Below are 13088 nucleotides of genomic sequence, written 5' to 3' on the forward strand. Positions count from 1 at the left end.
CATTTCGAAACGTAAGTTTCGAGGGAATCACATCGACTCACTGGCCTTGGAACGCCTCGGGATCCCCCCAGGAGGAAGTCACTAATGTTGCTCTGGAGAGGGAATGTTGCTCTGGTGGGCGATGGTGCCCCCCGCGACCCGATTACGGATAAGCGGTTGAAGATGGATGGAAGGATGGAAAAACAATAAGGGGTCTGCCCCTTCAGGCTTGACCCCTAATAATAATATTATTTATAATTATAATAACAACTAGAACTGCACTCTGTCGAGTGCATACTTGCTTGTTGCACACTAGTAGGCCATAAATGGCCAACTAGTGCGCAAGCAGAGCGCGCAAGTCCTTTCGACCGCTGTAAACTGTCAAATCTCAGTATCTCTGTGAAGGAACATTTGAAATGTATAATTTTTAGATGTAACTATTTGCTACCTACCTACTGTACTTTATGCATATAAACACCTAGTATTATTAAGTATGATTCAAGTTTCTATCTATATAAGTTTGGGTGAAGAGCTAGTCATACATATACACACCACGTACTCTGGTCCCAGCAGATCAGGCACAACTTGCTATTTTATTTTGACTGATTATGTATATAGTATACGTATGACTAGCTCTAAATGATGACGTAAGAGATATGGTCATTTGTGGTCGTTTGGTCCCAGCAAAGCAGGCATATACTATATAGGCATATACTATATATAGTATATAGGCATATACTATATACGTATACATATATACTATATAGAGTGTGTAGTTGTAAGTTGATTAGCGGTATACTGTGGTTACTTTGCGCCAAAAACCGTGACAGCTGTCCCGCCATTTGATGTTTATGCAAGAAAACAGCAAAATCTGTGCCTGGTTTGCTGGGACCAAACGACCACAAATGACCATATTTCTTACGTCATCATTAAGAGCTAGTCATACATATACACACACCACGCTCTGGTCCCAGCAGATCAGGCACAATTTGCTATTTTATTTTTACTGATTATGTATATAGTATACGTATGACTAGCTGTAAATGATGACGTAAGAAATATATATAGTATATATATAGTATATAGGCATATACTATATACGTATACATATATACTATATAGAGTGTGTAGTTGTAAGTTGATTAGCGGTATACTGTGGTTACTTTGCGCCAAAAAACTGTGACAGCTGTCCCGCCATTTGATGTTTATGCAAGAAAACAGCAAATCTGTGCCTGGTTTGCTGGGACCAAACGACCACAAATGACCATATTTCTTACGTCATCATTAAGAGCTAGTCATACATATACACACCACGTACTCTGGTCCCAGCAGATCAGGCACAATTTGCTATTTTATTTTGACTGATTATGTATATAGTATACGTATGACTAGCTCTAAATGATGACGTAAGAAATATATTAGTATATATATAGTATATAGGCATATACTATATACGTATACATATATACTCTATACTCTATACTGTGTAAAGTGTGTAGTTGTAAGTTGATTAGCGGTATACTGTGGTTACTTTGCGCCAAAAACCGTGACAGCTGTCCCGCCATTTGATGTTTATGCAAGAAAACAGCAAATCTGTGCCTGGTTTGCTGGGACCAAATAACCACAAATGACCATATTTCTTACGTCATCATTAAGAGCTAGTCATACATATACACACCACGTACTCTGGTCCCAGCAGATCAGGCACAATTTGCTATTTTATTTTTACTGATTATGTATATAGTATAGTCTATGACTAGCTCTAAATGATGACGTAAGAAATATATATAGTATATATATAGTATATAGGCATATACTATATACGTATACACTCTATACTCTATACTGTATAAAGTGTGTAGTTGTAAGTTGATTAGCGGTATACTGTGGTTACTTTGCGCCAAAAACTGTGACAGCTGTCCCGCCATTTGATGTTTATGCAAGAAAACAGCAAATCTGTGCCTGGTTTGCTGGGACCAAACGACCACAAATGACCATGTTTCTTACGTCATCTATTAAGAGCTAGTCATACATATACACACCACGTACTCTGGTCCCAGCAGATCAGGCACAATTTGCTATTTTATTTTTTACTGATTATGTATATAGTATACGTATGACTAGCTCTAAATGATGACGTAAGAAATATGGTCATTTGTGGTAATTTGGTCCCAGCTAAACAGGCACAGATTTGATGTTTTTTTTGCATAAACATCGAATGGCGGGACAGCTGACACGGCGGAAGAGACCGGGCGGAAAACATTACTTGCGCGCTCTGCTTGCGCAAGTAATAATAGCTCACATTATATACAGCAGTGCTTTTCTAAGTACCCAATGTTGCTTTACATACTGTAGGTTAAGTCTGAAAAAGTATTAACAAGAGCTTCTGACTATATAACTACATTGGATCCATTGGAACACGAAACAAGGTTCCCTCCCGTCAGCGAAGCTCTGTCTCTGTACCACTATAGCCTCTGTCCACTGTCTGTCTTCCTCTCTGTCGGGCCTTAAGGCCCGTCTCTCTGTCATGTTCCACCGTCCGTCTGTCATGTTTATATCCAGCTGTCTGTCATGTCCGGGCTTGTCTCGTCATGCATTGTGGAACCGCTCGCCGTCATGTAAAGCGAGCGAGGGTCAGACAGGCGAGGATTCATCCCCTATGGATCTGCATGCACACAAAGAACCCACATGGTGAAACACAGTGCAGTCTGTCACCGGCTGCCTGGGCTTTTTCCGCCATACACTGCATTCAAGTTCTCAGTCGGACACGACTGAGTTCAGTCATTTTGACTCTATAGAAGTCCAGCATGTCTTTTCCGGAAGTATGTTGCGCCTCAAAAATAGTCCATCTACAAGCTCTCAATGCGTCGCCCTGTGACGCATTGAGAGACAATTTTCGGTTATTATTTAACCCATTCTGACCTGAGATCAGATTCTAAATATGTCTTCTACATCCTGACTGTTTTCTGAAAAATCCATGTTTCTATGTCAGTCGTTCTTCGATTTTTCAAAAATAGCAGACCTACAAGCTCGTAGCGCACCACTCGGTGGCGCGCTATGAGCTTGTAGATCAGTAACAATAGTGTGTGCAACTGTGCATATAGAGCACATTGACATCCCCTGCTCTGTCAGAGAGATGAATTATACATGGCTTGGCGCATTGTTCTATAAATTTGCTATACAAGGTAGTGATAGGGTCCATAAACCACAAATATGTTGCTTCCTGCAAGACTTTTATCTGATTCTACTTTTTTTAACGGTGACAGATTTACAGTCAACATCATTTGTAATGTGTTGATAACAATCCCATTTAGACAGGGTAGCTTATCTAATGCCTCAACATGATGGATAGATATGTATAAATGAAGGATATGAAAGGTACATTATCAAGATAACATCAACGTCCGGCAGATATCTTGATATCTGCCTGATGGCATATGATATATATATCTGTCCAAAAGCAAGTAAACTCATTAAAACAAACGTTTTTGGCATTGCCATAATCTCCTTTGTTCACTTTAATTTGTGTGCTAAAAGTGACTTTGAGTTCTGTGCTCAATTAGGAGACTCTGCATGTTGGATGATCAATTTCAATTGAAGATATCTGGCAATATTTCGAAGTTCATTAATTGCCAATAAACTTGTGTTAAACATCTTCGATATTTTTTCAAAGATTACAAAGAAAATAGCAGATGTACAACCGCTTGTACATCTGCTATTTCTTTATCTTTAAAGCCAACGTTTAAATGGGTATTAAGTGGTTAATACCCATTTAAACGAGCCTTGTAGATCTGCTATCTGGGGGGGGGGGGGGGGGCTGGAACAACTGACATAGAAACATAGGTTTAATAATATTAGCAAGGAACTACATTATTATTCATATGGTTACTACAACAACACAACAGTGGTCGAAAGTAACTAAGTATTTTTACTTAAGTACTGTACTTAAGTACAATTTTGAGGTATTTGTACTTTACTTGAGTATTTCCAATTTCCAGTACTTTTACTTCTACTCCACTACATCTCGGAGCCACAATTTGTACTTTCACTCCACTACAATTATTTGAAACTTCGCAACGCGACGCATTGTGAGCTTGTAGATGTGCTATTTTCAATAGATTTTGTACACATTTTGAACTTGTGAAATGGCACATTCCGCACAAATGACTACTTTTACTTTTAGTACTTTAAGTACATTTTGATGCCGATACTTTAGTACTTTTACTCAAGTACATTTTCAATTCCGTACTTCTACTTGTGACGAAGTAGTTCTAAATTGCAGTATTGGTACTTTTACTTAAGTAAAAACAATTGAGTACTTTTTCCACCACTGCTACACAACTACATTATTATTCATATAGGTTACTATACAACCACACAACCCGCAAAGCTCTACCAAAGTTTAATGTTGCTTTAAATATTACAATAACACTCTTTGAAGTCCCACAGCGATGCAGCTCTAATCCCGTTTGATGTAATATTCCATTCTCTCACCTGCTCAGCGGCTTAATAAGGTTGCAGGCATTCGGACGAATGGAGGACTATTGTGTGTTTGTCCATGTGAGTCGTGTCCTCGCAGCACAGCAACGGTTCTGTTCCTCCTCTCTCCCCAGCTATGAGCAGAGGCTCTGCATTGTTTGTCTTTAATATGCACACAGACGGACACATGCGCAGAGTTATTGTATTAACACGCAGGGAGAGCTCATTTGTATTACGAACAGTACACGCACAGTACGCACGCGAGTGCATGCGCATGCACACCTAGTACGCACACACACACGCATCATTCAGGGCTGAGAATTACAGCATCATTATGCAGGTGGTGGTGGTGTTAAAATGCACAGGAATAGACAAACATACACGCATACACGCATATACATATATATATATATATATATATATATATATATATATATATATATACACACACAGGGCTGAGAGTTACAGTGTCATTAAGCAGATAGGCTACTACTCTTTTTTTCTTCAGAAACACACACACACACACACACACACAGACACACACACACACACACAGACACACACACACACACACACAGTATTGCTATGCAGGGAGTACCCTGCATTTACATTCCGGCTCCAACTGAACTGTGACAAGCTGACAGTGGTTAGTGCTGGCCTCTCTGATCTGATCTGTGCACGTGTGTGCGTGCGTGCGTGCGTGCGTGTGTGTGTGTGCATGCAGTCGTGCATTAATGTGAGAATGAGAGAGAATAGCATGCAGGTTGGGCTAAACTAGCGAGTGAGGAAGAGGAGAGAGAGGAAGAGGAAGGTAGAGGGGAGATTGGGAGGGGGGGTCTTTCTCACATTGCACTAACGAGCCCAGGTAAGAAATGGAACACTGTGTATCGGTGCACGCACATACACGCACGCACGCACACACACACACACACACGCACACACGCACACACACACACACACACACACACACACACACACACACACACACACACACACAGAGACAGATGCACAGCAGTTCAGTGCACACAGAAAGAGGGGAAATTAATCACTGACTTCAAAAAGACAAATTCCCCCGGCGCTGTTGCACCTTCCAAACGAGGGGTGGGCTGAGAGAGAGAGCGGGGGGGGGGGGGGTGGGGGGGGGGGGGGGGGGGCTGGGTGTAGAGAATGTCGCTGGTCCAAAGATAGAGGGAATAAGATAGTAAGAATAAAAGGTAGCAAGAGAGACAAGAAATAGGAAAGTAGGAAAGCGAACCGATTGAACAATGACAAAGGAGTTTGTTTTTTTCGCTGTCGATAGCTGGATTCATGCAGGTTATTGTGCGGGGTGGGGGGGGGGGGGCTGACCCTGGAAAACCATGTGAATTTCAGGACCACTTTCCCGTCGTAAAGAATTCATGGGAAACGATCAAATGAGCAGGGACGTGGACGGTGGTAGAAAAAGGCTGAACACTCTCTGGGAGCATGTGAAGATTAGATTAGCCAAAGGGAAGTCTGTATACCTGGTGGAATGTCTTTCTGTTCGTTCAATGGACCCCATTACGACTTCTCAGCAATGGCCATGACATTATATTGACTTCCACTCGTACCTGACTGTATACTCACTTACAAGCCCTCTGACAATAGACCGATACACTGAAAAATCAAATCTTATGAACTCCACTATATGCAGACCTTTGGGCCTCAGATAATGGAAAACTCTCCGCTCTAGGCTAACTGCTTTCAAACCTGGCCTCCCTAGTTTGGCCATGGCATTATAGGCAAAAGTAAAGAGGAAACAAATATATAAAATAAATGTTCATACAATAAGTAGTCACAGAATATTCATCTTCACTACGATCGCATCCCTGACCGTTGGTAATGAATGAGATATCCATTCGCTGCTCGATCGCCAAGAAAAAAGAATGGGTTCAACTTTAGAGCCCATTAATACAATGGCGGTCGTTGTTACAGTGAAACGATACAAGACGAGAGATGGAGTCGTCGTTTCAGTGGCACGATACAAGACGAGAGATGGAGACATTCCGACGCTACAGTGCAACGATACAAGAAGGGAGATGGAGACGTTCTAGAAAAGTCTCTACCATGGAAGTGGATGGAAGGCGAGTTTTAGCGACCACGTGATTTCCATGTTCTTGGCTTCACTGGGACTCGACCCTAGGTCAGCTAAGAGCGCCATCTAGTGTAAGAACTAAAAAAACTATAACACATCAAAACAGAACGAAAATACATCGCATGGATTGGATGCACCCGGGACGTATCCTCAGTGACGTACCCCAAGGTCATCAGGGTTTCGGGTCTCGCGAACATCATACCCCTCACTCGGGTGACCCAGCCGGGGTGATCAAGTCCCGACTTACGTCCCTCGATCAGACCCACTAGGGAAAGACCAGGGCCACACAATGGAACCACTCTGGAAGTACTCTGCCGGGACTGGGAGGCACAATTCTGGCATGTGGAGGGACTAGGCTCTGTGGGTTGACTCCTGTCCGGGCCCCGCCTACGTCTCACCAGGTCCACTCCTGCTCTCACCAGGTGCAGCGAAGGACTCTCAGCACCAGACACTTCATTCGGGAGTGGTGGATTCTTGAGCCGCAATGGTTCTGCAGGCTCCTACGAAACACATTTCGTTGGTAGTGAGGGCCTTTGGAAAACAAAGTCACATTTCCAAATAGTGTTGGAAATATCTCAAATAAGAGATCTACAACAGCACGCAACCCATCACATCAGGATGTAAGCTACAAGCTGTGCGCTAAGACCTTTATTGATCCCACGAGGGGAACTCGGCAGCTAAGTTGTGAGCTTGTAGATGGATAGATCATCAGCTGTTTTTGTTATTCATAGTGTGATGAAGTATTTAGGGCTTTTAAACTATCCACCTTCACCCACTGAGGCGGTAAATTACCTCCCTGCATTTCTTATCACTTCATTCAGCTATAACCGTGGCTACACACACATAACTACTGCAACACAACCGTGGCTACACACACACACACACATAACTACTGCAACACAACCGTGGCTACACACACACACACACATAACTACTGCAACACAACCGTGACTACACACACACACACACACACACACACACAGAACTACTGCAACACAACCGTGGCTACACACACACACACACACATAACTACTGCAACACAACCGTGGCTACACACACACACACACACACCCACACATAACTACTGCAACACAACCGTGGCTACACACACACACACACACAACTACTGCAACACAACCGTGGCTACACACACATAACTACTGCAACACAACCGTGGCTACACACACACACACACACACACACACACATAACTACTGCAACACAACCGTGGCTACACACACACACACACACACACACACACATAACTACTGCAACACAACCGTGGCTACACACACACACACACATAACTACTGCAACACAACCGTGGCTACACACACACACACACATAACTACTGCAACACAACCGTGGCTACACACACACACACACACACATAACTACTGCAACACAACCGTGGCTACACACACACACATAACTACTGCAACACAACCGTGGCTACACACATAACTACTGCAACACAAAAATAAATTATCTCCGTTAATGGAAATTAATGCACCGCTTCCAAATGTGATTGGTTTCTCCATTGTCTTCTCACTTTCACTATAGGGTCAATTCCACCTAATTTGAAGAATGAATTAACCCCCAGAGGGCCCAGACTATTATTATGTTTACTATTATTATGCAATATTCATTTATTACTAGCATTTGAATTATAATATCTTGGAAGAAATTAGTTTTTGTTTTTGTTTGTTATGGCATGGCTCTGTAGGTCCGTCTGTGTGTTTGTCTGGAGATAATCTCACAAACCATTCAGTGGTTTGTTGTGGACCATTCACATGTGTTGTGCGCACACACACTCTTTCTCGTTTGAACTTATATTCTTTTAATGGAAATCAATGGGGCTTGTATCAGGCTGAAACCTTGCCCAAATTTGGAGTCGTATACCTTTCTTTCTTTCTTTCTTTCTTTCTTTCTTTCTTTTCTCTCTCTCTCTCTCTCTCTCTCTCTCTCTCTCTCTCTCTCTCTCTCTCTCTCTCTCTCTCTCTCTCTCTCTCTCTGTGCATGGGTGGTGCCGGTTTGACAGTACCTGCTGTGAAATCTGCCTGGTCTTTTCTCACTTCCATCCATGCATGTCCTGCTCCTCCATGCTAAACCGAGCACGAGGACAGCCTATTGCTGCCTATGACAGCCCCCACCCCCACCCCCCGCGCGCACACACACTCTAGTCTAGTTATTGTTCACTGCAGCAACGTCACTCAGCCACCGAGTCAGCACCTCAACAACGGCTCAGCGGTACTTTGTTGTACGACGAATACATTCGCAAGCCTGTTTTTGAAATGTGGTTAATTTGGTGCCATTGGGTTGAGGCTTCGTGGGACCATTTGGGAACCACAGAACTGTACACACTCCTGGCTGCACATCCCCAACACACTCCTGGCTGCACATCCCCAACACAGTCCTGGCTGTACATGTCCACATCCCCAACACAGTCCTGGCTGTACATGTCCACATCCCCAACACACTCCTGGCTGTACATGTCCACATCCCCAACACAGTCCTGGCTGTACATGTCCACATCCCCAACACACTCCTGGCTGTACATGTCCACATCCCCAACACACTCCTGGCTGTACATGTCCACATCCCCAACACACTCCTGGCTGTACATGTCCACATCCCCAACACACTCCTGGCTGTACATGTCCACATCCCCAACACACTCCTGGCTGTACATGTCCACATCCCCAACACACTCCTGGCTGTACATGTCCACATCCCCAACAGAACTACAGTCCTGGCTGTACATGTCCACATCCCCAACAGAACTACAGTCCTGGCTGTACATGTCCACATCCCCAACAGAACTACAGTCCTGGCTGTACATGTCCACATCCCCAACAAAGCATGTAATAGGGAGAACTCTGACCCTAATACCTAAATCTGAAAACGTGTATTATTTTTAACCACAAAACAACTACCAGACAAATAGTCCTCACACACACACACACACACACACACACACACACACCAGCAGCAGCAGCAGAGTCATTGGTCCATGCAGTCAGTACTCAGCGTGTTTGTTTAAGCTGCAGGAGCGTGTTGCAACAAGACATCCCAACAATAAGGGAGATTATCACCGTGTGGGAGAGAGTCACTGGAGTGTAACCGTGTGTGTGTGTGTCTGTGTGTGTGTCTGCGTGTGCGTGCGTGCGCGTGTGCGCGTGCATGTTTTGTGGGGTGCAGTACTGTACTGCTCCCTGTTTTGTGTGTGTGTGTGTCGACGTGTGGATCTGAATTTCAATGATGTGTGTTTGAGCATGTTTTATGTAAATTGGCATTTGCATGCGTGTGTGTTAATATTATGCATATACTTTTAACATTTACCACTTGCTCGCATTTGTGTAGATGTGGACAATTTGTGACAATGTATGCATTTTAAGTTACTTTGGGTGCACTCGTGCATTGAGTAGATGTTTGTGCACATGCATCTGTGTATATATATGTGCGTGCGTCTGTTTGTTTGCGTGCGTGCGTGCATGCGTGCGTGCGTGCGTGCGTGCGTGCGTGTGTGTGTGCGTGCGTGCGTGCGTGCGTGCGTGCGTGTGTTAGCTGCCAGACTCCCAGCAGGAGGTGGTGAATATGAGGTTCCTATAAGCGTGATGGGAAAGCTCTCAGCAGGAGCTCCTCCACAGGACTCTGTTATGTGTCACCCAACATGTGTGTCAGCATGCACACAGACACACACACACACACACCTGAAAACCCCTGTGTGTGCGTGCGTGCTTTTGGTGAAAGGTAATATCTCTACAACATAGTTTGTGGGAGAGAGCGAGCGGAAACAAGAGAAAACAAAAGAGTTTGAACTGAGAGCATGTTTTGACTTCATGTCCTTTAAACAGCGGTTCTCCACCCTTTCTGCATGACCTTTTTGGAACTCTTGGAATCGTTCTCAGTGGATTGTGTTTTGCGGCTCAGTTCATTCATAGTGTTCGCCGCCCCCCCCACACAGCCCCAAACAGAGCATGTTCAGTTGTTTATTTGGACCATTGAACCCAACATTAAGTGCCTATTTATCAATTAAAAATTTGTTTTGTTTTTCAGAATTGCAATTTTCAATAAAATGTTATGTTATCCTTATAATCATGGTGTTCAACAGTGATTTTGGGGGCCCACTCGCATCACCCTCGTGGCCCCATCAGTGGTCCGCGGCCCACAGGTTGAGAACCACTGATCTACTGTGTCCATGGCTTCAGATGCTGTTTGTCCCGTAAATGATGTCTACAGTCACAATCTTCACACTTAAAGATTACAAATACACACCTCATGAAACCTTGAATTCATGGATTTTTTTTGGCGCATTCCTGAGCCAATAATTTGATGATCTATTTCAGTGGTTCCCAAAGTGGGGTCTCTCTCTCACACACACACACACGACACACACACACACAGTGAATGTCCCTAACAACAACATTCTTCTGTGTGTTTTCTGCAGAGAAAAGCCAGAAGGCAGAGAAGGGGAAGCAGAATGGAGTGAAGGAGAGAGGAAAGGAGAGAAGAAAGAGCAGTCCTGACAAGAAGAGAGAGAGATGGAAGTCACAGAATGTCTCTCTACTGAAACAGCTAGGTAATGTGTGTGTGTGTGTGTGTGTGTGTGTGTGTGTGTGTGTGTGTGTGTGTGTGTGTGTGTGTGTGTGTGTGTGTGTGTGTGTGCACGTGTGCGTGCGTGTGTGTGCGTGCGTGCGTCTGTCTGTCTGTTTGTGCGTGGTAAGTTATATTTTGGGGTTAAACCAACAAATGTTTTGTTAAAAGGTTAAAGCATTGTGTTGCTATAATGTGTTCAATAACAGCAGTCTCCGTGTCTCTCCAGCTCTTTAATAATGAACACACATACACACACACACACACACCCCCCCCTCCTGCTTATGTCACCCCCTGTCCCTTGTTTCCTAGCAGGTAAATTGATTGGTGCAGACAAAGTGTCAGCAGCAGCTGTAAGGTTTCTAATAGGAGTTGACTGCAGCTCTCACACCACTGACATGACAGGACAAGGCTCCATGTGACAGATCACCTCTCCTCTAAGAGGGAGGGACACGCACGCACACACACACACACTGAGGAAGATATATAGGACAGTCGAGGGGCAAGGGCGGGAGGCGGGGGGGGGGGGGGGGGAGAGAGAGAGAGAGAGAGAGAGAGAGAGATGTAAGGGAGGGAGGGAGGCTGAGAAAGATAGAACTGAGGTGTGGGAGGGAGGACTGTTAATGAATAGATGGAATAGTATAATAACTCTCGACGTGGACTGAAGTCGAGCAGAATTGAAACTCTCAAAAGATCATCAGAACCTTGACTTAGATACAGTGCGATATTAAATGACAATAGAAAGATGTATTCAGTATAACCGTCAGTCAGTCACACGACATACACATAGGCTACACATCCTCCAAAGTGTGATGTAGACTGTAGTTCTACATCCTACAAAGTGTATTGTAGACTGTAGTTCTACATCCTACAAAGTGTATTGTAGACTGTAGTTCTACATCCTACAAGGTGTGATGTAGACTGTAGTTCTACATCCTACAAGGTGTGATGTAGACTGTAGTTCTACATCCTACAAGGTGTGATGTAGACTGTAGTTCTACATCCTACAGAGTGTGATGTAGACTGTAGTTCTACATCCTACATAGTGTGATGTAGACTGTAGTTCTACATCCTACAGAGTGTATTGTAGACTGTAGTTCTACATCCTACAAGGTGTGATGTAGACTGTAGTTCTACATCCTACAAGGTGTGATGTAGACTGTAGTTCTACATCCTACAAAGTGTGATGTAGACTGTAGTTCTACATCCTACAGAGTGTGATGTAGACTGTAGTTCTACATCCTACAAAGTGTGATGTAGACTGTAGTTCTACATCCTACAAAGTGTGATGTAGACTGTAGTTCTACATCCTACAAAGTGTGATGTAGACTGTAGTTCTACATCCTACAGAGTGTGATGTAGACTGTAGTTCTACATCCTACAAAGTGTATTGTAGACTGTAGTTCTACATCCTACAGAGTGTGATGTAGACTGTAGTTCTACATCCTACAAAGTGTGATGTAGACTGTAGTTCTACATCCTACAGAGTGTGATGTAGACTGTAGTTCTACATCCTACAAAGTGTGATGTAGACTGTAGTTCTACATCCTACAGAGTGTGATGTAGACTGTAGTTCTACATCCTACAAAGTGTGATGTAGACTGTAGTTCTACATCCTACAGAGTGTGATGTAGACTGTAGTTCTACATCCTACAAAGTGTGATGTAGACTGTAGTTCTACATCCTACAGAGTGTGATGTAGACTGTAGTTCTACATCCTACAGAGTGTGATGTAGACTGTAGTTCTACATCCTACAAAGTGTATTGTAGACTGTAGTTCTACATCCTACAGAGTGTGATGTAGACTGTAGTTCTACATCCTACAAAGTGTATTGTAGACTGTAGTTCTACATCCTACAGAGTGTGATGTAGACTGTAGTTCTACATCCTACAGAGTGTGATGTAGACTGTAGTTCTACA

At 43.6% G+C, this 13088-nt stretch overlaps 1 protein-coding gene across 1 annotated transcript in view; it reads left to right on the forward strand.

Annotated features, from left to right (window-relative positions):
• jade2 (jade family PHD finger 2) overlaps window positions 1-13088 on the forward strand; it is a gene marked incomplete at both ends in the record, with an annotated part of 115767 nt that overhangs the window by 83037 nt on the left and 19642 nt on the right. The window contains one exon of the mRNA XM_083759373.1: window positions 11023-11154. Coding sequence (XP_083615499.1) covers window positions 11023-11154 — 132 coding nt within the window. The remainder of the gene's footprint in view (window positions 1-11022; window positions 11155-13088) is intronic.

The sequence above is a fragment of the Protomyctophum parallelum genome (assembly GCF_964188405.1).
Source record: "Protomyctophum parallelum genome assembly, chromosome: 1".
In the NCBI taxonomy this organism is placed as follows: Eukaryota; Metazoa; Chordata; class Actinopteri; order Myctophiformes; family Myctophidae; genus Protomyctophum; species Protomyctophum parallelum.